The sequence below is a fragment of the Centroberyx gerrardi genome, chromosome 12, assembly GCF_048128805.1.
Source record: "Centroberyx gerrardi isolate f3 chromosome 12, fCenGer3.hap1.cur.20231027, whole genome shotgun sequence".
Lineage (NCBI taxonomy): Eukaryota > Metazoa > Chordata > Actinopteri > Beryciformes > Berycidae > Centroberyx > Centroberyx gerrardi.
The window spans coordinates 30,536,587-30,559,483 of record NC_136008.1 but is presented as its reverse complement, the minus strand read 5'-3'; the positions used below and the strand labels follow the sequence as shown (position 1 = coordinate 30,559,483).

The window sequence follows — 22,897 nt, the reverse complement described above, 5'->3', positions numbered from 1 at the left end:
GTTTCAGAGCCGCATTTATGCACAACTGCAAAGTGTGCCCTGCACAATGAACTCCCTGGACATTACGGGTTATCAGACAGTAGTTCAGCGCACAACACCATATTAGCGGCATTGTCGTGTACGACTGCGACCCTCTTTTCTGCAGGAATCTCAAATTCCTCCATCACTTCACCGAGTCGCTCTGCTATGTTGGCAGCTGTGTGGCTCACCTGCAACACTTTTGTTTCCAACACGAATGAATGTAGTCGCCAATCTTCAGAAATAAAGTGTGCAGTGACTGTCATCTAACCCTCCATCTGGTTAGAGGTCCATATGTCTGTTGTGAAGCTGACTGCTGTACAACTTTTAATTTTCTTCAAAACTAATTCTTTTGTCGTGTTGTACTTGCTTGTTATGCTGTGCATTACGGTGTCATGTTTGGGAACGCTGTACCCTGGCTCGAGGAATTCGACCATTTGCTTGAAACCTTCACCGCTGACGATGTTGACTGGTCTCATGTCAAGCGCAACGAAATCCGCTATTCCTTTTCTCGGAAAGGGGGGGTCTCATAACTAGTGTTTTCTGAGTCAATGTCAGCCGCAAAGATGAAGTTGAGGCTGGGGAGTCATCTTCGCAGTATAGTGGATGCACCTATAGAGAGAAATGCACATGAAGTTAAACATGGAGTAAGCGAGGTAATTTAGCTTCCCCAGTCACACGAACACTTGGATAAGCCTAATAGCGCATATGACAATATATTTATTTAGCTGCATATAGCCTTAACTTTGCAATTCGTTAATGTTAATTAAGCCATTCATTATTTAGCATAATGGAATAATAAAATACTTGATAATAGCCCATGAAACTATCTAGGCTATCTAGAGCGGCCATGCTAGGTGGCTAATGTTAGGCTACTTACATGTTTCAGATGATAAGTCTGTCACGATCTGTCACGATCTCAGCCCTAGCCCTTGTGTCCTGTCATTGTCTGCCCGTCTGCCCCTGTGTCCTGGGGCCTCATTTATAAAACTGTGCGTAGGATTCACGTCAAAAGGTTGCGTACGGACGAAACACAGAAAGTGCTTACGCACAAAAATATTCTGATTTATAACACAGTGCGCACGCACGTCCTACGCAGGTTTCCCTTTATAAATCACAATCAATTCGAAATGTTGCGCACGTGCGCGAGCCTCATACTCCGCCCCTTAACTCCTACAATTAACCATATATGGTCAATGAAACGCCCTGAATGAATACTGATGTGTATGTAAATGTTCTTGTCATTCCATTCTCTGTGTGAGAAATTGGCAAAGCCGAACCAGACGGGCGTCACCAACCAGAAACAGTTTGTTGAGTGGCAACATGTCACAGCAGTATTTAATGCTGCAGCTCAGAGAGGAGAACCCTTTATAAAAATAAAAAAGAAATTGTCCGATATAAAGGTTGACGCCAAGAAGCGCATTGGACTGTTGTGTCAGCACCACTGGCGGGGCGAGGAGATACCGGAGCTCTCTCCTCTTGAACGTTACACCTCGATGACGGGGGAAACCCTATTTAGTGACATTGTGCCAGAAAAACAGCGTGACACTGACATAACGTTAGAGAGGAAGATGAGATGCTGCTACGATACCCAGGTACCGTAAATGTGCCTTTTGTTTTTGGAAAGAGTGAACGTAACCACGCACTCAGCATTTCACATTCATTTGATTTTAATAAAAAACGCGTAGACAAGTTCTGTATTCTCGTTTTCTGACTCGGGGATCAGACAGTGTGCGACCGGGGTGAACAGCTGGCTGTAGAGGACGCTGTGCCTGGCACCGGCGTCTCCAATGCGCCCCGTGCGTCATAACGCATAATTATTTATTACCTTGAGACATCCAGTCCAATTGCCTAACACCTTGAATTTGTCAGATTTAATTGTGACAAACTGGGTCTCTGCTAAAAGACTGTAATGCACTTACTTGAGACTAATTCACACCATGTCAGCCTATAATGACATGTAGATGCTTTTTGGACAAATGATCGGCTTTCAAACGAAAGCAACAAAGACACTATTTAGTTGTAGCCTAGACGTTCTTCCGACAAGGAATATTATTATTAGAGGGGTTTCTAAGTTGATGTGGAGTCGGCCTGGAAGTTAACTGAGTGTACAATGCCACTTTTTGCTTTATTTTACTGCTTTGCTATGTCAGTCGCCGTTTCCCACTGTCTCCAAAATGTGCGCACGCATGGGTCAAAGTTTCCGTGGCGGTGCGCACATTCTCCCGTCAAGTTTGTTTTTTATAAATCCCAAAGTTTGCTTAGAAAGTGGCGTACGCCTTCTTTTGTGCGTACGCAACGTTTATAAATGAGGCCCCTGGTCAACCACTCCTTTCACTCCCCAATCCTGCCATCCTCCTGCCAGCCACCAGATGTCCTTGGACTTTCCTTCCTTCAGCACACACACACCTGTCAGCCATCAGCCCATTAGTCCTGTTTCTTTGTTCCCCCTTTATCTGCCTGTATCCAGCCTATTGGCTCCCGGACTCTCTCCCCTCCTGCCACCTGTTCCTCATGTGTCATTAGTCCCTGTCTGTGTATATATAGGTTGTGTTTTTCAGTGTGTGTTGCCAGTTCGTCATTTTGTTACGTGTTGTGTTCCTCATGTTCCTTGCCTGGTTACCTGCCCTGATTCCCTGTGTTCCTGTGTTCATTTAGTAAGTCTTTTCCTCTAACTACCTGCCAGCCTTGGACTCCTTGTTAGGGTTCATACCCCGAAGGGGTAGAATGAGCGAAAACCATGAAACTTGGCCCAATAACTGGAAATGATGTGCAAGTGCTTCACGAGAAATATGAGCCCAATCGGCCACATGGTGGCGCTGTAATTAAGGCCAATATTGGAAAGGCCACGCCCCTCACACCGTAAGTCCGATTGACTTGAAATTTGACACACAAGTCCAGCTGAATGTGCTCTACAAAAAAGCCTCTTGGACCATAAAGGTCCACCTAGATGGATTTTTTGCTACTTTGCATAATGTGAAAAACAGTAATGTGACATCTACTTTTTGGATTTTGACCGAATCAACACCAAATTTGGCATACGGCCTTGGGGGACTGCGATACACATTTCTATTATAAATGAGCAAGATCGGTCAAAAAACATGGCCGCCATCAACCAAAATATCTTTGCAAAGGGCGGGGCTTAGCAAATATTGGCCATAACTCATTAACCATTTGTCCGATCATCATAAATCTTGGTAGCTAACTTCAGTCCGTGTTTGGGAATAGGTCTCCCAAAGCATTTTGAGCCCGACCCATAGGGGGCGCCACAAATGCCACAAACGTGTACCGGAAAACCCCGTGGACGGAATTTCACCAAAATTGGTGTGCATGCTCTGGGGGCGAGTATTAACCAAAATCTGAAGTGCCGTATTGATCGGTGCAAGTGGGCATGGCCTATCACATATTTGCTCATAACTCAAGATGCCTTTGAGCAATCCTGATTAAACTCACCGGAGACATCCTGCGCTATCTCCTAAACATACACACCGAGTTTTGTTCAAATCCGATGGAGGAAGAACAAATGGCGGAACTTTGAGTGCACAAGTATTGAAATGCTGCAGGCTTTGTGATGATGAAACAAGTGTGTGATTGGTCTCGCTCCTTCTTTAAACAGAATTAAACTAGCTGAAGTGACTTTGCTCACCTTTGTGAAGCCTGAAACCCGCTCGTTGCTGCTCGCGGCTTTAATTTTGGCCGATTGAGCTGCTTCCTTCTGTTGAGCGCAAAAAAGGTATGAACCCTCAAATTGCCGCTTGCGGCTATATTTTGTTTAGTTTTTGCCTTTTGCCTATCGGCTTCTTTGAGTTCTTGCCTTTTTGGATTACCTGCTTTATTTTGTACTTTGCCTCAGTTCCCTAATAAACCTTTTACGTAACCCCAGTTCTCTGTGTGCTGGTCTGCGTTTGGGTCCAGCCCCCGAGTTTCTCCACACACGTGACAAAGTCATGTTTGAGGTTGACGAATGATAGGCGAATCTTTGCGTGCAGAGTTTGCATGTCACCTTCTTGGGGTCGTCCTTTACACGCTCGAAATGAGACCACACTTTGGATGATTTCCTGCCCGACATAGTCTAATAATATTATCAGGGTTGCCAACTCTCGCTTCTGGCGTGTGACACACGCTTTCATCTTAAGTGCGCGTACGCGTGATTAAGCCCACTAGTGCAGTGCCCGTTCGCCCCGCTGCTGCACAGAGCGCTGTTCACTTGTTTATTCAAAGTTTATTAATATTGAACACTGCACGTCCCTGGGTCCCCAGCAATACACCCGCCAAGTGTGAAGTAGATCGGACGAACGGTTCTCGAGATATGCAAAGGACACACACACATACAGACAGACAGACAGAGATTCCTTGCTTTATAGTATGATGATGGCATCAAAATCTCACTCCAGCCAGGTACCCAAAGTTGGCAACCCTGGTCTAATAACTTTTTAACGACAAGACGCAGCTCCCGAATGGAGTTTGAGGGTATTTTTTTTTTTTTTTTTTCCTGTGACTAACTGACCAATGAAAACTTGGTCGACTAAGACTCTTCTCATTGACTAACGGTTTGGTCGACTATTAGGGGGCAGCCCTAGTAAAATGAGCCTATTAGACACCTGTTCTTCATATGCCTAGGCCCCATATCGATAAATAAACCAATCACAGGAGGTGAGGGCAAGAAAAAGGATGAAGAACAGTTTTCAGATGTCACCAATCAACAGATATCTACTGGTGAAGAAGGTATAGACAGCATAGAGGATGATACGGAGACAGATATCACATACACAGCAACAAGCTGACAAAGAGAGTGCAGAAAAGGACAGATAAGAAAGAGAGACAGTTAAAGACAGTGGGACAGACAAAGAAAACAGCCCGGCCCAAACAAAAAACAAGTGGAGCAGAACAGGACAAAAGAGAACAGTATCTGACGGACAAGATGAAGGCAAGAAGGATGAAGAAAGCGACTACAGAGAGCGCACTCCAGGGCCAAAGGTTCTCTCAACTGTCATTACAAAAGAGCAATGGAACAAAATAAATCCCAAACATGGAAAGAAAAGTCTCAGGCCCTCACAAACTGATTTGCTTTATGCAGAATGTTTGAAAGGAATACTTGTTGTGCATTAACATTCAAATATCAGCCTGTTAAGATGAGGCACAGTCGTAAAACGTGTCCATTTTTCCATGCCTCAGCACATTGTACATTTGACGGTTGCAAAGCTGTATATTTTCAGTAAAGAAAACAGGCCAAAATCAACTGTTGAGTTACACACCATAGAAATCAAAGGCATTTTAGACCTGCCAAATACAATAATAATAAAAGAGGTGCCAGCAATTACTATTATAGCAAGTTGAGAAACACACCGATGCAAGAGATGTTGGCTGGTAACATAACCAGGAGCCTCACCAAGGATGTTTTGAAAACTATATCTGCTGAATGGAGGAAGAGTGCAAGGCTCCATAACGACATCATGCTGGAGCTAATGCTGCCACAAAAAATTATCAGTGAGTGGCAGCCATGCATCACCCAAAGGCTACATTCAGCACCTTCAAATTGATCAGATTGCTGTGCATTGATACACAGATGCTGGCATTGAGATTTTGGCAGAGCACTTGAAAAGACCAACACCCATCACCCTGCACCTTCATGCAACAGGCGGTGTTTTCCAGAAAATACCCGATCTAAAGAAACAGATCTATTATGCTCTTGTGTTGCCAGGGATGGGCAAGGATAAGCCTCTCATACCTGTTACAGAATTTGTATCCAATAGCCATTCCATTCCGGCCATTTTCCACTGGCTCATGGAATTCACAAGGAAGCTGTCCTACACAACAAGGAGAAGGATTGCACAGGTTGAGACAGACTATAGCTGGGCTCTGATCATAGTATGCTCATATCCTTCAACAGGGAAAACACTGTGTACAAGTGTACCATGACAGAGCATATGATATAGTGTCTTCGGAGAACTCAGAAAGGCAGATACCCAAATTCACTGTGCTATACCTGTGAACGTCTGGGAACATCACCTTTCACACATGCCTTTCAAGTCAAGCGGGCCCAAGCCGAGTGTGATATTGTCTCAGATGATGTGGTAGGCACAAACAAAACACTACTTCTGCATAGCTGTTCTCTCATATAGCTACAGGGGGATCTTCCCCTTGTGGAGTGGTGTGCTCCTGGGGGATGTCATGGCATGGAAAGAGCAGGAGACATGAAACAGATGGCAAAGGAAAGACCAGGGAGAGACCAATTGCCACGTTGAGCTCTGGTTTGGGTTTGTGAAACACTCAATCCTGTTAAAGAAAAAGTACCTGAGACTGGCAGAGTTCAGTTCGAAAATGTTTTGCTTAAAGCAAGGCAGGTATGCAGAGCACATTGTTCAACACAATCTGCCAATGACTACCATCTTGGATGACAACTTGCCAAGTTCCAATAGGGCAGCTGATAACCATGAAGAAAAGTGGGCAGAGTGGTCAGTCCAATTCCAAGTATTTTAAACCACCCACCAAGCTGCCAGATGGATGATATTGATTTTGAGTCAGTGGATCACATGACCTGGAAGCTATTGAAACAAATCCCTTTAACATTGAAATATTTATATAAAATTATTTATATAAATTTAGCACATATTTACTGTAAAAAAAAAAAAGGTAACAGAATTTTTTAAATATTTTGAATCAACTGGTGATGTCACCCTGACACCATTGTTGACACCAATATTTCTTCATTGGCACAGTAATTTATTGACAATCCCTAAGATCCGAGTGCAGAAATCATCTTACGACAGGGTTCACGTGTGATTCATGAAACGTTCGTATCTCGCCAATCACAGCGTAAGAATGATCGGGCGTTGATAAATGTGGCGGCTGAAAACAGTCGTCATTTAAATATCACGCCCTTAGATATTCTCGGTTTAGAGGCCTCGCCCCTAGAGTTTACGACATGGAGATGCGTAATATGTCCAAGAAGAGAAACTTCTCCGACCTCGAAATAGAAACTCTAACGTCACAAGTCCAATTGAACCAATGAGTTCTATTTGGCAGCCTGAAAAGTGGCATCAAAGGAAGTCGGAAAAATTTAGTATGGAAAGAAATCACTGCTGCGGTCAACAGCGTTTCCGTCGACAATCGAACTCCAGCTGAGGTTTGAATATTTCATTTATACATCCGTGATATGTATAGCCTATATATATAATAGTAATATAATAGCTTATATCGCAATTCTTTACATTTAGATGAAGAAAAAATGGTCAGACCTCAAACGCGCCACCAAAAAGCGTGTTGCGGCCCTTAGGCGCAGCACCACACTGACTGGAGGAGGCCAGCTGAACCCCAGCCTTGCATTCATGCAGACTGAGGAGCGCGTGGCCGCGCTTATCAGGTCTGCTTCAATTTCGGGCATAACAAGTGGCGGAGGAGACACAGACGCACCACCTGTATAAAATGTTTGACTAAATGTTGTGCATTGTCTGTTCCCCGTATTGAATAGCCTACTTGCCAAACATAAGTATTAACACTTTACATTTTAGAAGCGATGAATGAGGTCCTGTCTCCTTCGTACAGCCCCCAGTTGGGGCTGTGCTGGCCACGGCTCTCTGGGCATAGGTTTATCTGGCTGCATCGGAACATCAAATGGCACCCTGTTATCCTGCGCAATATTGTGCAGAACCCCACAGGCCAAAATTATGTCGCAAACTTTCTCTGGCGTGTACAGTAGAGTTCCCCCCGCTGATCCTAGACAGAGCCATCTGCCCTTAAGCAACCCGATGCAGCGCTCCATCGTGGCCCATGTGCGCACTGTAAAATCTGCGCTCCTGCTCTGTTGCAGGGTTTGCCAGTGGGGTTACCAGGTATTCCGTGAGGGGATAACCTTTGTCACCTAGTACATGAATCACACCAAAATGTTAGTCATTGGAATACTTTTAGAATATTAATCTAACGCAGTAGTTACTCACCAAGGAGATGACTCCGGCCCTGCAGTGCGCCCTCCTGTAGCCATGTCCCTACGCTGCTATTTTGCAAAATGAAACCCTCTCGTGTCTTACAGGCGCGTAGAGGTCTTCTAACAGAGCCAGATCTGCCATTGCCGAGATTTGATGACTGTCAAAGCTCTCGTTTAAATAGGTGACTGAATAAGCATCTAACCTATCACATTGCAAATCGGTTAGCCTACCCATTGCTTTTAATTGCTTAATTTGAATTGCTTGTAATTATGTCACCAGTAGCCTAGCCTAACAAGTAGGCTATCTCAAAATGAAAGAGAAATTAATCTTACACCAGAAAACTGTTAACCCCGTTAATTGCAAACAATTTGAAAATACCTATTTATGTTAGGGATAGGCTATATGACACATAGTCGATGTAGGCCTTTACAAAATAGAATATTTTGCCATAGGCTACATATTTTTAAGTGATGAATATGTGGCTGCATATGCTTAGATGCCAGTCAGAATAACAATTCTCCGACTCAGCCAGATTTACTATGCTGCACTGCAAGTCCACACTGACTCGAAAACTTGCGTACACGAGTTGAGACTTGACGTGAGATTTGATCGTAGCCTCCGCTCACGTCCAAATTGATAAATGTCGAGCTTTGCGTGGAAATGACCGTACGCCCAGTTTTCTGTTGTACGTTCGTTTCGTAAATGAGGGCCAGTGTCTTTACCACAGTTTAACACCAGGACAGGTAGCCGACCTATGACCAGATTACTCCAAATTGAGCACAAGTTTAACAAAATATAGCCTAAGGCACACTTCCACAACAAAAAAACATACCTACCATGCAAATTCACAGTGGGCCTCATTCATGAAACGTGCGTACGATGAGGTTTGATCTTAAAGTGTACTTACGAACGTTTCCACGAACATTTCGGCATTCATCATTTTTTTTCATACCTGAATTTGTTCTTTGGTACGATCAAAATCTACGTGTGTTTGGAAACATGCGTGCGGGCATTACGCATGAAGTGGTTTCTACTTGCCTTATTCTTTAAGCAAAATCTATTATGGCATATTGACAACAAAATGTGTATGAATTAATTTGCAGGGCTATATAAACTACTAATTTTAATTATTAAACAAGCTAAATGAAAAACGTCATTGATAGATATCAAATGTCAATTTATACAATTTGGAACACATGGGCTAATTGATCAAAGTGATCAATGATGATATATTAACACCCACAAACGCCCAGCCAAGCTCGACTCTTAGTAATGGCGTATTTGCTACTATTGGAGTACTTGGAAAATCGTGGCGTAAGGAGAGAGCGTGTCTTTAGGGAGCACACAGATATGTTTGGTGAGAGCGATAAATGGCTCATGATGCATTTCAGATTACCCAAGGCAATTCTTATTGATCTCTGCAACACCTGAGAGCCACAGCTGACCAGGAGAACAAAAAGGTCCCAGGCTGTCCGCCCACATGTGCAGGTGCTGTCTGCACTCGCTTTTCTAACCACTGGGACATTCCAGAGGGAAATAGGAGACCGAGCCGGCATCTCACAACCTTCTGTCAGCCGTATGCTCCCAAATGTGGTGGATGGCATCATTAGGCTCGCACCACAATATATAAAATTCCCATATTCAGAAGTAGAACAGACGCCAATAAAGAAGGATTTTCATGCAAAATGGAAACTGCAGGCAGAAAGCTCCTCTACACGCCGGACAAAATATGAAATGGAAATAATATAGAGAGTAAGCTATATGATACACATTCTCGTTTAGCTCTAGACCTGAAATAGCTTAGAAACTGTTTTTAACTTAGACATTTTTGTGTTCATTTCCAAAAGGTGTGCAGGATAACTATGGCCTGCTGTGTTCTGCACAACATCGCCACGAAAGGCGGTGTACCTCTTCCACCTCTGCCACCTCCACAGGACATGGCCCAAGAACAGCCTCTGGGAAATGACAATAGGCGTGCTGTTGAAGTTCGACAGCAAATACGTTTGAAGTGAGGTATAGGCTACAATCGCACAAAGATAGACATGAGGCAAATTCACATTTTATTTTTGTTGCTCTTGTCATTTAGAGCTGAGCTTATGTCTTTCAATGTCTGCGACATTTCAGCTAATGTGGATGATATTTTCACCAGCGTCTGAAGGATAATTTCTTGATTTTGCAGGACAGCAGCAGACACCACCTCTGTCCGTCCAGCAGTGATGAAGGGAAACCGCAGATGCTGCTTGAACCTGATCTAAGAGAAATAAATGGCTTCAGAATTATTTCAGAAGTGCCTCGTCCTTTATTGTAAGAATCACACTGTAGATTGATCACATGGACTGAAAGACTTGGCCTGCTTGAAACAACATTTTCATAAAAGTCTAGCATATTTTCTATTTAAAAACAAAACAAACCAAAAAAACAAAACAAAACATAAAAAGTGTCCAAGGCCCTCCACAAGTGGTGTTAAATGAAAAACCACGATGCAGACATCGCTAACGGAGTCATTTTCCAGTGGCTTGCCGTATGACAAAAAGAGCAAGTGGTGGATGGACATTACACATTCCACAACTAAGTACCAATGTAAGGACATGGTTTCTATAATATATCTTTATATAATTCTTTTCCTGGCATATTGCCTAACCTTTGAAGTTTTTGTTATATTTAGCGGTAGCTATTTGAAGTATTGGAATATTTGAAATTAACATTTTTATGTTGATTTTATGTATGATTGATTTTATTTGAAAATATTTATTTGTATTGTTCAGAACCTATTTTGGAAAAAAGTTTGCATATAAGGTGCTATTTATCTTTATTACAGTGCAGTTTCGCACAATAAAACATTCATAAACACTAATTCAATGTCAATTTTGTCATAATATACAGGGAGCCGCACAGTAGAAAACTCATAGCACTGGCAATAAATTGTACCATCCCAGACTGTTGTACTGCTCCTAAATATTTTTTTATTATTTAAAAAAAAAACCAACAACCAGAAAACAAATATACAGTGATATATACCGTTACCGTCCAAAATTCTAAATATACCGTGATATAAATTTTCAGCCATACCGCCCACCCTTACCTGGAACATGCAAAAATCGTGACTCTGCACATGCTTCATGAATCTCATGTTGGTTTTTCGTAGGCATGTGTTTTAAGAACAAAAGTAAGAAAAATTTAAGAAAAGTTTCATGAATTGGGCCCAATGTGTGAAACAACGCCACGACTACACAACTCAAACCACAGACACCCAAAACCATATTAAAGAAGATCCTGGACAAATCCCCAAAACCCAAACAAAGCCCCCTCAACGGTAAACCCGGCACCTATTATTACTGGCCTAGGGGAGATTAAACCTACCTGATTTAGCCTGCCTAACCAAGTTAGCCTAGCGTCATAACCTAAACCTTACCCTGTGTGTATGGAGGACCAGAACTGTCATTTTAAGAAATCAATGAATGAATGAATGAATAAATAAATGCTTTAACAAATAAAGGCATAAGGTAATAGGTAAGAATAAGAGGTAAGTTTGCCTGCTCGACTACATCCTACACCAGGCCAAGAGGGCCACATGTATGCGCAAACACAATTTCTCTAAAGATTGAATTTTCTTGTGTTGTATCACCACCAGGTTCCCCAATACAGGAAAATCCTCTACTGACTGCTGTGTCTCATGCCACATTACAAATTGTGCATCTCTTCTTTTGTCAAAGAGTTGAATAGTCCTTCTGGTACAATTACCTGTGATGTTTTGTTTTTTTGTCAGTGACTTTGTAAAATCTTCATTATTGTACAGTCACAAGTTCTATTCTGTATATTCGGTTTCTAGTTGGTCCCTCTCCAGTGGGTTTTGCTTTAGTTTGTAAAGTTTGTGTTTTTTTTCCTAATTAAAAGAATCATAGTAATAGGTAACTGCTCTTGGCCTTTTAGAATTGCATGGAAAAGATCACATCTAAGGATAGGATATTTTACTACATTGTTCCACTCCTGTCTCTTAAATGACGAGTGAAGCTCATATCTAATAGGGTAGGAGATGGAGCATTGTGAGTGAACCTTTTTTTTTCTTATTTTATTTTTTTTTAGATTAAAAACCTCTTTTACAAGAGAGAGACAACCAATATAAAACTAAATACACTGACACACAAAATTCCAGATTATAAATATAAATAAAATCAATACATTGTTAAAATTCGAAAAGGTAGGATGAAACTCAATGCAGCCTACAAAAAGCAGGAACAGTTTAACAAGGAAATTGCCTCAAGGTCCTTCATGAGGTTTGAAGTGACACTAGGTAAAAGGTGATCCAGTTGAAGAGTATAAATGTTACAGAAGACAAATGAATCTTGAGATGGAAGATGAATAGGAAAACACATTAGTAAATGGAATAGCAAAAAGTATAATTTTAATGCCCTTTAAACATTGTTTAACAAGTGGATTTCTAAAGTCAGTGATATATAGTTATGAAATTGAATTATTAATTGATTTATGACCAATTTTATTAATTGTATCGTTTAAACGGCTATTTAATCAATCACTCCATTAATTGCGCCATTTATCTATTAATTAACAATATTTAATCACTGAGCGAGTCAGTAATTTATTACAGGACAGGCTACATATGATCGTTTTTCACGTACGCGTTTTTTTTATTTTGAAGGTTATGACAGGAAGTGCAGTGTTTTATTCTGGCTAGCTTGACACTAGTTGCGCTGTATGAATGGAATGCTGGACTGCATAATCACTGTAAGGTTAGCAAAGATAGCGGTCCTATGTCCACTTACAATGTGGGAAAGGTAACGTTAAATAGCTTGCTATTTGTCGATAATGGCCAATTAAGGGTCTACCTATACTTGTAACTTATTTTTTTAACTGTCTGTACGTAGACAACAGCTAGAATGCTTAACTCATGTACCGCTAACATGTTATGCTAGCTAACCAGGGTCATGTTTTGCTGGTGTTGAGCTGGAGTTGAGTAACGTTAGCTAACATTAACGTTAGCTATTGGCCAGTTACAATGTATTATGTTGTTACATCAGGATTTATGCACTTGAATGTTAACGTATAGTTGTGTAATAGTTAAGTTACTTACACAAGTAACTGTGCTTGTTATTGCCCTCATCTACTGTTACTGGTGTGTTGATGATCAGCTGAACACAGACAGCCACTAAACAGCTAAACTTGACCTATATAGCAGCTGTGTTTGTTACTCTGTTATTGCTAAGCACATTAAGTTAGCTACATAATCCTTGGCTGTTCAGCTTTGAAGGCACGTTTAGCAGTGTTTAAAACGTGAAAGACCAAAATACATCACGATGCAACACACTGATCTCACATTCTGGTGGTGGTGATGATCATTTGTTTCATGCTGCTCTCATGAGACTCCATCAACACCTTGCAGTGGGGATGGGCTGTTGGTCTGTTATTGTAGTGTAGTGTATGCTTATGCTTTCATGTAATGTTTTTAGTACTTGCTGTTAAACAATTTCCCCATTGGGACAAATAAAGCTGAAAGTTGACCTCCTACGATGGTTGACACAGTGTGACACCTTGGCATGGTAAAAACCTGTATCTCTTCCTCAGGACAGGACAGCTGATGCACCGGCTGCAGATGCCATGATTTGATACTGATCTGTTGACCAGCAGCGTCAGCCATGTCTGTGACCTCCCTCCTGCGCTGCACCATGAGGTAATACTGTAGCTTAGGATGTTTACAGACAGCATTGTGTGTGTTATGAGGTGTGTTCATCGCTGGCTTCTCTTCTCACAGAAGGCCCTAGCCCATTTCCGTGCCATTCTCTCTTCTATGGAGAGAATGTCACGGCAATCTCCATTCAAATTCAATTTATGATATTTCATAAATCAGTAGGGCCTTCTTTTCAGTGCAGCATACATTCAACACACGCGCAGTTCTTATTTTGCTGCCTATTATACTCAAAATATTCTTCCACCAAAATGCACCATGGAGTGCAGTAGCCAGCTGGTGTGAGCCACTTCTAAAAATTGAGATATTATTGAAATATAATGCTGCTTGGTGGATAACTTGTAGGCCAGATTTTCCAGTGGCACCTAGCAATTCGTAAAAGTAATCTTATCTTAGTATCTTTGGGTGTGAGTGCCTTTTTATTCTTGTATTCTCTTATATTGTCAATATATAGGCTAATATCAATAAAGGATCCCACTACCTGGATGGCTGAAAAATTATCTAATGTACTCCATTTTAAATAGTTCCATTTGTCAAACAAATAACTAACCTGTAGATATCTAAAGTACTTTGTGTCAAAGATAACAGAACTTAAAAATATAAACAGTGCTACACTGTTCTGTTTGTTGTTGCTTTTGTCTACAAGGTGAAGAATAGAAATGAGACCCCTTTTACAGATAAATCTGCTTTTCTGCCCCTCTGCCCTCCTATCTCTCTGTGCTGTCAGTCTCACCTGTATCTTTACATTGTTACATTACAGCCTTTGACATTATTATCTACTGTTTTACTGCTCAGCTCCTCTGGTCCAGACTGTCCTGCTCCTCCTCAGGACGAGTCCTTTTCCTTCTTTGAAAATATTTTTCAATATTAATCTGGATTGAGGGAGCAAACATTCAGAGTCAGAGTTAAAAAGTTAATATTAACGTTATCGGTCCACTCAGTGGATACTGACTAGCAGCTAGGCTATACAGCGTGCTAATCTCGGAAACTCAGCTGTATTCCGAGTAACGTTAACTGTTAGTTCTTCTTTTCGGGAATTCAGTCGGCCGTCTTCTTGGCATGGAAAAAATATCCCTCACGCGTGTGCAGTGGGAGGCGAACAGACGGGTCCGGTGAGAGAGAGAGCGAGCGAGCGAGAGAGAGAGAGAGAGAGAGAGACAGAGACCGAGCAACAGAGAGAGAGAGAGAGGGGGAGCAACAGAGAGAGCAAGCGAGAGAGCGAGAGAGAGAGATCGCGTGGAGCAATTAGGGGCTGAGGGAATCAATGCGCTACATGCAGTTCTACGATTAAATAGTGAAAAAAAAGAAAAAAAAAAGTTTTCTATGTGTGGGAAACCCTGGAGGGGGTAGAGCAGAGCGAGGGGAGATTGTCCACTAGTTAATCAATCACGGATGGCGTCATTCTCTCAGACGGATAAAAAAATAAAAATAAAAAATGCTAAAATGGGTCGCCAAATATACTTTGGCGGCCGTTAATATACCTGGGCGGCCCGCCCAAGTAAAGTCTATGTGTGGGAAACACTGGTATTATTATTTCTGTTTCAAAATGCAGCTATTGTGAATTGTAAAGGGAACATGTTTTTTCCCTGTCCTTAGTGTTGTAAAGAGACTATAATTGTACATTGCATCATCAAATCTCATACCGTTGCATCCCTACTCCCCCCATACAAGAGACACTGAAACGTATCGGGGCTAGAAGGCCACATAGAGCCACCAGAGTGCTTGGCTGACTGTATAAATTGTTGACTTCCTTCTAAGTCTAGCTCTTTCTCTCTCTCTTTGAATTATTTTCAGAGTGGAGAGCAAACATGTCGCCACACATTTCGTCCAGCAGAGAGCTCTGTCCGGGGCAGATGCTATCAATGCACTCCGACCATTTTACTTTGCGGTCCATCCGGACTTCTTTGGCCAGTTTCCCAGGGAACGGGTACGTTTGTCATATATTGAGCCATTATTGTGAAGAGAGCATCCTAAATTGTTTAGCAATTCATCAATCAAAGCAAACAAGTCTGGTATGTTCTGTGTTTGTGCTAAAATGTGTATAAGCGGCAATGTAAATATGGTGGATATCTAAAACGTGGAAAAGCCTTCTTCATCTTCCACATACAAGAGTGGAGGCAAGCCTCACCATACTGTGTACTGTTTCAGGTACAGAGGCTTGCATTTATAATAGTAATAATAACAATAATCTTTATTTATATAGCACTTTCCAAAACAAAGTGATACTGAATGAATGTCTTTGAATTTGAAAAAACAAAAAATTCAATATGAACTAGAAGGGTACTCGGAGAGCGCAGACCTCCACCAAGGTTTGTGCTATTACTGCTTGTTCGTGAGTCGGATCCGGATCCGCGCCAAAATTTAATGGGTTCTTCCTTGGCCCATGCTACACCCTTCCATGAAGTTTCATGAAAATCGGGCCAGTAGTTTTTCCGTAATCCTGCTAACAGACAGACAAACAAACAAACAAACAAACAAACGGCACCGAAAACATAACCTCCTTGGCGGAGGTAATTAGCCATGCAATAAAGGCTTTTTGATATTTGATATTCCCTTACCAAAGAGAACCTTCGTTTTTCATACGACTTCCCATTGAAGCGCTTTTTCTGCTTTCTGCTTTTTGAAAGTAACTCCTTAAGTGTTTTACAGAGACAAGGAAGTAAAACCAAGGCAGAAGCACAGGAGAGAGAAATAAAAAAAAAAAAAAAAAAGGCAGACAAAGAATATGACCAAAGCCAAAAGTCGGTAACAGTTAAGATGCACACATTTTCCTGCTAACAGACAGAATGGGGCGAAAACATAACTCCATAACACATAATAACAATAAGATCTTACAATCGATTCTAAAATGAACAGGTTAAGCCAGTGCAGGGAAGCTAGAATGGGGGTAACATGGTCCCGTCTCCTGGTCCTGGTTAAACTTTCATATTTTATGTTCCGTCTTGCAGGAAGTGAATGAAAATTCCCTAAAGAGGCTAAATGGCTATTTGGAAAACCTCCAGAAGCCTGGGGTAGGCTCGGTTCAACCGACAAAGCTCACCTTTTATGTCAGGGAAACAAAAGACAGCAGTGATATGCAGCAAGACCTCCTCCCCTCGGGTACATTTTCCTATAATATCGCTCATAATAACAAAGCATTCTTCCGTAACTTCCATTTAAGCCTTTTGTTTTCAGGAATCGTAATCCTGCTGCCTGTTTTCGCAGGGTTCCGCTCAGTGAGTTTCACCCTGCACACAAAGGACGTCTTGAGCACAGTAGTAAACATTTTGAAGTCCTGCAGCCTGCCTGTAGAGCACATGAAGGGGCTGAAAGCGAGGACGGAGACGGCGAAGGCCCCCCCTGAGGCTGGGATGCCTTTCTACAGGCCCATCAAATGGGACAAGACCTACTACGCTTTCACCGGCTTCAGAGATCCTGAGCAGGAGCTTCAGCAGGCCAAAAGAGTCGAACCTACACTCAGGTTAATAGCGCTGGACCTCAACTCTGCATCGGAATACACAATTAGAACAAATATCATTGAAATCCAGGACAGGAAACAGAATTTGAATTGAACTCATTCCTCGTGTGCCGATTTTTCTCACATCCGAGCGATTGCGTGCACACACATCTTGGCGTTAGTCATGCATTTAAAAGTTTAGTCTGCTTATTGAACAGACGGACACGCTGTTCAAATTGCCAGTGTCAGATGTATTCTGTCTTCCCCAGCTTGTGGCTGAGAAAGAACGAGCCCGAGGCAACGAAGAAGCACAGCGTCAGTCTCCCTCGGCGAGACGAGCTGATGAGACTGAAGAAGGAGCTGTGCCAGAAATTTGCCCTGGCTGATATCAGGTAATCATTACACCGCTTCGAGACGTTGTGCCCTTGTTTAACCATTAAAATGACACAGCAGAGTTTCCCCTAACATTGAGTATGCCTTAAGGATCTGCTAACCCTAAAAGAAGAGTTCTAGTGTCCCATGATCTAAATGCTGTTTCAGAGGCTTTGCCACCCTGACAAGAATATCATTTTGGGGGAAACACTGAAATATACAGTGGGGTCCAAAAGTCCACTACCAAGAACTCTTTTGTTTCATCATTTATCAAAGACTAATACAATTTTTTAGGCAAACCATATTTTTCAAAATTACATAACTTTTCACAAATACAAGTCAAAGTTTGTTAGTATTTACTGAAATCTAAATTTCTCACTATTTGGTATGTCCACCTTAATCACAGCACTCTCCCAATTTGAGAATCCACTTTATTCCAGCACTATTTTAGAGCAGAGCATCTTGTGATGTCACAGTATGCTTCACCTTTTCCCCTTTTCAAATGTTCCCAAAGATGCTCATTGGGGTTGAGTTCTGGCGTATGGCTGCATTTGGGATATCAACCTAATGAAAAAGGAGAGCCAGCAAATTTACACGAATCGATCTGCAAAATTTGTATAACGTAACGTTATTCATTTATCCAATTAAGTGGAAGCCATTTAGAGTTAAGCAGTCATCAAACTTACTGAACTTATTCGTCATTTTAACTTATTTGCTGTGACATTATCCCTGCAATTTGCTGATTAAGCGCTTACCTTTTGTGAACTTAATTGAATTAATAGTTTGTCATTTATCAAATAAAAATGCCAAATATTTGCTGGTTGCAGCCTCACAAATGCTAAGATTTGCTTGCTTTTCTCTGTTTCATATCAATATAAAGTGAATACTTTTGTTTTTTTTTGGCTGCTGGTCAGACTAAGCAAGAAATTTTACTTACACTATGGGCTCTGGTAACTTGTGATGGGCATTTGTCATTATTTTTGAGGTTTTATAGACTAGATGATTACTTGAATAACTAATTGATCGCTTAATCGATAATGAAAATAGTCGTTAGTTGCAGCCCTAGATAACATTCTCACTCCTAACAAACCGCACCACAGTTCTTTTGGATTTTCAGGCATCTCAGTGCAGTATACTGGGTGCCACCTGTGTGAATGACATTGTTCTCACCTGTCCAAACAAAAAAGAAACTATACTAAACAAAAATATAAACGCAACATGCAGCAATTTTAAAGATTTTACTTGGTTACGGTTCATATAAGAAAATCATTCAATTGAAAGACATTCTGGGCAAAGGAGAAATTCTCACTAACAGGGATGTAAACGAAGACATGAGGGAAGTAAGGTTTTCATTGAAACATTACAGGATATTTTATTCTAAGTTATGAAACATGGGACCAAAACTTTACATGTTGCATTTATATTTTTGTTCAGTTTAAAAGAGTAAACGCTCCACGGGTAAAAAAAAAACCCCACTCCAAACATACTTGGGGCATCACTCCAATCTCCCTGATTGGGCGGGTGACAGTGGACAGTACTGCATGTGCCGCTTTATTAAGGTAACACCCTGACTCTGCTCCTGTCCTGCAGGTGGCAGCGTAGCTGGGGAGTCGCCCATAGGTGCTGTCAGCTCCAGAGTCTCAGCCGACTGTCTCAGCAAAACCCAGAGGCCTTGATCAACCTGAAAGGTAAAGCCACCACAGAGCATCACTTTTAACTCCTTAAGCGTTCAACACTGGCAGAATTGATCTTAAACAACATTTTCACGTAAATAAATATCCATTCTGTGACACTCACTGATTGCTATATCATAATAATGATTCGACCTGCTCACCTGCAAAGGGCTGGTAAACTAAAGAAGAAATGGTCTGCCAAGAAGAATTTTTATCAGCCAAACTAATTAGTCCACATTTTCCATATAAATATGTCACCCTATGTGCTTTCAGTGGTATTTTGTGTATATAATTAGATACTGTGTGAATTTAAATCTTGCTCACTCACTTACAGTGGATCAAGTTTGTAATTAATCATGAAGTGACTCGCCACATGGGGGAATAAAGTTAAGTTTTAACTATTGTTAGGCTAGTTAGTCATCCAGACAGCAGGGGAAACAGAAATTCAGACTCGACCACTCTCTGGAACAGCGTAACAGGGAGCCAATCAGCAGCCTGCTTGATACAGAGCCAGTGTCTTTCGATTTGATTGGCTCACAGTCGGAGAGAGTGTACGGCGGTCAGCAGGGACAAAGTTTGAGGACAGGCAAAGACCAAAGACATGTATACGCTTATAACAGAGAAGTTCAAGTGTTATGGTGTGAAAAAGATGTCAGCTTGGTGATAGCAGTTAATTCTGACAATCCTGCTCTTTACATGCCATTTAGGACACACCATTGTCTTCACTGACCAGTCTGGGATGAACGCCTCGGGACATGTCATGCTGGGAACGATGGATGTTCATCATCAGTGGACAAAAGTAACGCGGCTGAAATCCTCCAATTCACATGTCGCCTGTGTGTCTTTCGAAGTGTTTTTGTAAACTTTGTAAACTCATTTGCCTCCTTGTTCCCAGCTGTTTGAACGGCTGCCCAGCTATCGCAGCCTGCAGCAGCAGACCGAGTGGCTGAAGGAGAGGATCAGCCTCCTCCTTGGCGGCGCCCAGGTCATCCACGTGGAGAGGCTGGGTCCCGTCCGGCCCATCGCCGAGCACTACGGCACCCTCAGCACCTTCCACAAGAGGCTGCTGCCTCGACGCCTCCGTCTGCACCCCAGGAGCCTGCAGGGACTGACCGTCACACTGGAGAAGTAAGCTGACAGAATCTGATGTGTACACAGTCTTTCCTCCGAGCAGCTGCTTATGTTACATCATAGATATTCTCATTAATAACTCGGAGCTCCTAGCACGTAGAGACAAGAGGACAAAGCATGTCGAAAGTGCGGACGTCCGAACTTTCAAACAGTATGAAATTTAAGTCTGTAGACCAAGGGGAAGCGGAGATATCTCAACCTGAAACTGGTATAAAATTATTCTTCTTATTACACTATTATTTTAGGAAACCTTTACATTTTTGTGCATATCTTCGCCACTTTTTGACATAGAAACAAGCGGAAAAAAGCTCTTGAATCTGCAGAGTCTGGCCTCCTATTGCATTTACTCAAGGAAGTCTCCTGACCAATCAGAAGCGAGCTCGGTTTAAGCCAGCCAAAGGCTGCACGCATGCCTGTAAAGGGCATCGTATTCAGCCGACTCGATTCAAACCAAAACAGTATACGCGAGAGAGAAATGTAAGAAAACGTTTTTTCGCTTCAGTAAACTTAGTTAAAAAAATCATTTTCCATTCATATGTCTACATACATTGTTGAACATCACTTTTATGTGCAGAAAACATTTAATTTGGTCTTTGTTTGCATTATACAACATTTGTGATTTTCTATAGGCGAGTTTCTCTTTATTGTGTGTCATTGGATCTGTTGCATATACAGTATCTGAAAGTGAAAAACAAATGATATATTCTAAAAGCTGAGTTTGTGCTGAAAAAAATGACACCAAGCACTTGGGTTAAAACATTTTTTAAATTTTTTCAAGGTAAAATAGAAACTATAGCAAAACGTAAAAAAAAATGGCTTAGACTTCTGAGGGTTGATGTTAGGAATTAACTGGCTTTTGGTTTCATTCAGTGGGTAAGAGACTGAAGACTGTTAATTTGTTGTGTGAATGGCAGCGACCGCTCCACCCCCAGTCTTCATGAGATGGGTCACTTCATTATCCCTACCAACTGTGACCCTCCCAAGTTACAGGCTTTCCTTCAGAGCCATGCACTTGAGGCCAGGCAGCGCGTCCAACGCAGAAACCAGTGAGTGGAAGATACCCTTTGTGTGTGTGTGTGTGTGTGTGTGTGTGTGTGTGTGTGTGTGTGTTGCAGATATATTTAGTGCCATTGTCCCATTTGAGTATTTTGTGTTGCTCTTTCCTATTGGGAATCAGTGGACCACCACCTCTTCTTCTTTAAAATATTTTTTATTGAGCCAAAGAATCTTATACATACAGTATATTATTTTGTCAATGCTCATTTTCATTTGTATGAAAAAAATTATATTTACGTATATTCACAGATACAAAACATATGATACAAAAAATATAGGATTGTTTCTTGAGATTTGGAACAATATCAAAAACAAACAAACCAAAAAGAGAAAGGGAAATTAAAAGTAAAGAAATAGGTGACCTTTATCTTCCCTGTAGCCTTCCCTATCTTCCCAAGCCTTTCCCGTTTCCTTGTCCTCTACCCTTCACTCACCCATTTACTCATTAAATAAAATATGACACAGTGTATAAGTGTAGGCTACAACTTAGTAACTTCTATGTGCAAGGTATGATATGAGGGGTTGCCAGATCATATTATATTGTGAGAGTCTGCCCTTTAATACATATCTTATCCTTTCCAAATGTAATGTACTGGTCAGACCACGTAGCCACATTTTGGAGGTAGGAACCGTTGTTTCTTTCCATGACATAAGTAGTAATTTTTTTGCTGTGATGAGGCAGTAAGAGAGAAATTGTTGTTGGGCTGTGGTGAGTCTTCTTAATGCTTCAGATACACCAAGAATAATCAGTAAAGGTTCTGGTTCTAATGGAGTGTTAATCATTTCTGAGATGTTGTTGAAGATATCAGTCCAAAAAGATGTAACTTTGGGGCATGATACGAAGCTATGAAAAAGAGTTGCCTTGGACCACCACCTCATACTGGTTAATAATGACTTATTTGTGATTCTCTAGGCTGCAAGCAGAGGAAGAGGCGGCAGTGAAGGCCTGCCTCCACAGTCTTTCCCTCCGAAGCCTTTCGAAGGAGCCCAGCGTCAGCTCCAGCCAGATGATCCTCTGCTGCAAAAGGCTTCTGGAGCAGCGCTTGCCCCTCACGCAGGGTCTCCACATTTGCGTCTCCCACTTCTACTCGGTCATGCAAGACGGGGACCTTTGCATCCCGTGGGACTGGAAGAGCTGAGCCTCTCCAGTATAGAAAGCGTCCGACGAAAGGATACCAAGTAGCGGGATCCCCGCAGTTGTTTTTAAGTTGTGGAAATATTTTTGCCATTTTAATGTTCAGGCTGCAAAATGTGAGATAGATATTCAAAAGGATATTTTTGGTTTGGTGCCACGGAGGTTACAAGGAATTCTATTTCTGAAAACATGTTGGGGCCACCAAAGGAGACCACAGGAGATAAAACATAGTCATGTCTTTGGAGATTCATTCAGGTTTACCGCTGATGGGGTCACCCAATAAGAAGCACTTTAACCTTGTACTGGAGAGGTCAAATAGAAGGATAATTGGATGGGCAGCGTAGGTGCAATATGGTTCAAGTGTGGTTCACAGGGAAGGCTTGAAGCCTTGAAGTCATTCAGTGTTGAAGACTCAAAGTCAATTTGGTTTGAGAAATTCAAGAATTTCTA

General features: G+C 41.7%; 1 protein-coding gene across 2 annotated transcripts; it reads left to right on the top strand.

The window, feature by feature from the left end:
- The first annotated feature begins 12,656 nt into the window (after positions 1–12,656).
- On the top strand, positions 12,657–22,468 carry tcaim (T cell activation inhibitor, mitochondrial). 2 transcript variants are annotated; one of them, XM_071921395.2, is made up of 11 exons: positions 12,657–12,736; positions 13,524–13,629; positions 15,439–15,571; positions 16,593–16,743; positions 16,849–17,104; positions 17,350–17,472; positions 19,043–19,140; positions 19,833–19,924; positions 20,021–20,253; positions 21,171–21,302; positions 22,226–22,468. In XM_071921395.2, exons 2-11 carry the CDS (start codon positions 13,595–13,597, stop codon positions 22,449–22,451), a joined length of 1,479 nt encoding a protein of 492 aa, XP_071777496.1. In that variant the 5' UTR covers positions 12,657–12,736; positions 13,524–13,594; the 3' UTR covers positions 22,452–22,468. The 2 variants fall into 2 exon arrangements, with proteins under 2 accessions (XP_071777496.1, XP_071777505.1); XM_071921404.2 differs by having other exon boundaries at positions 12,659–12,686.
- The last annotated feature ends 429 nt before the right edge of the window (positions 22,469–22,897 follow it).

Excerpts from the sequence above, each read along its gene's own strand:
- tcaim (XM_071921395.2), top strand. The coding sequence starts at position 13,595 with ATGTCTGTGACCTCCCTCCTGCGCTGCACCATGAG. Across the intron at positions 13,630-15,438 it reads CTCCTGCGCTGCACCATGAG|AGTGGAGAGCAAACATGTCG; the intron begins GTAATACTGTAG and ends AATTATTTTCAG. Across the intron at positions 17,473-19,042 it reads TTTGCCCTGGCTGATATCAG|GTGGCAGCGTAGCTGGGGAG; the intron begins GTAATCATTACA and ends CCTGTCCTGCAG.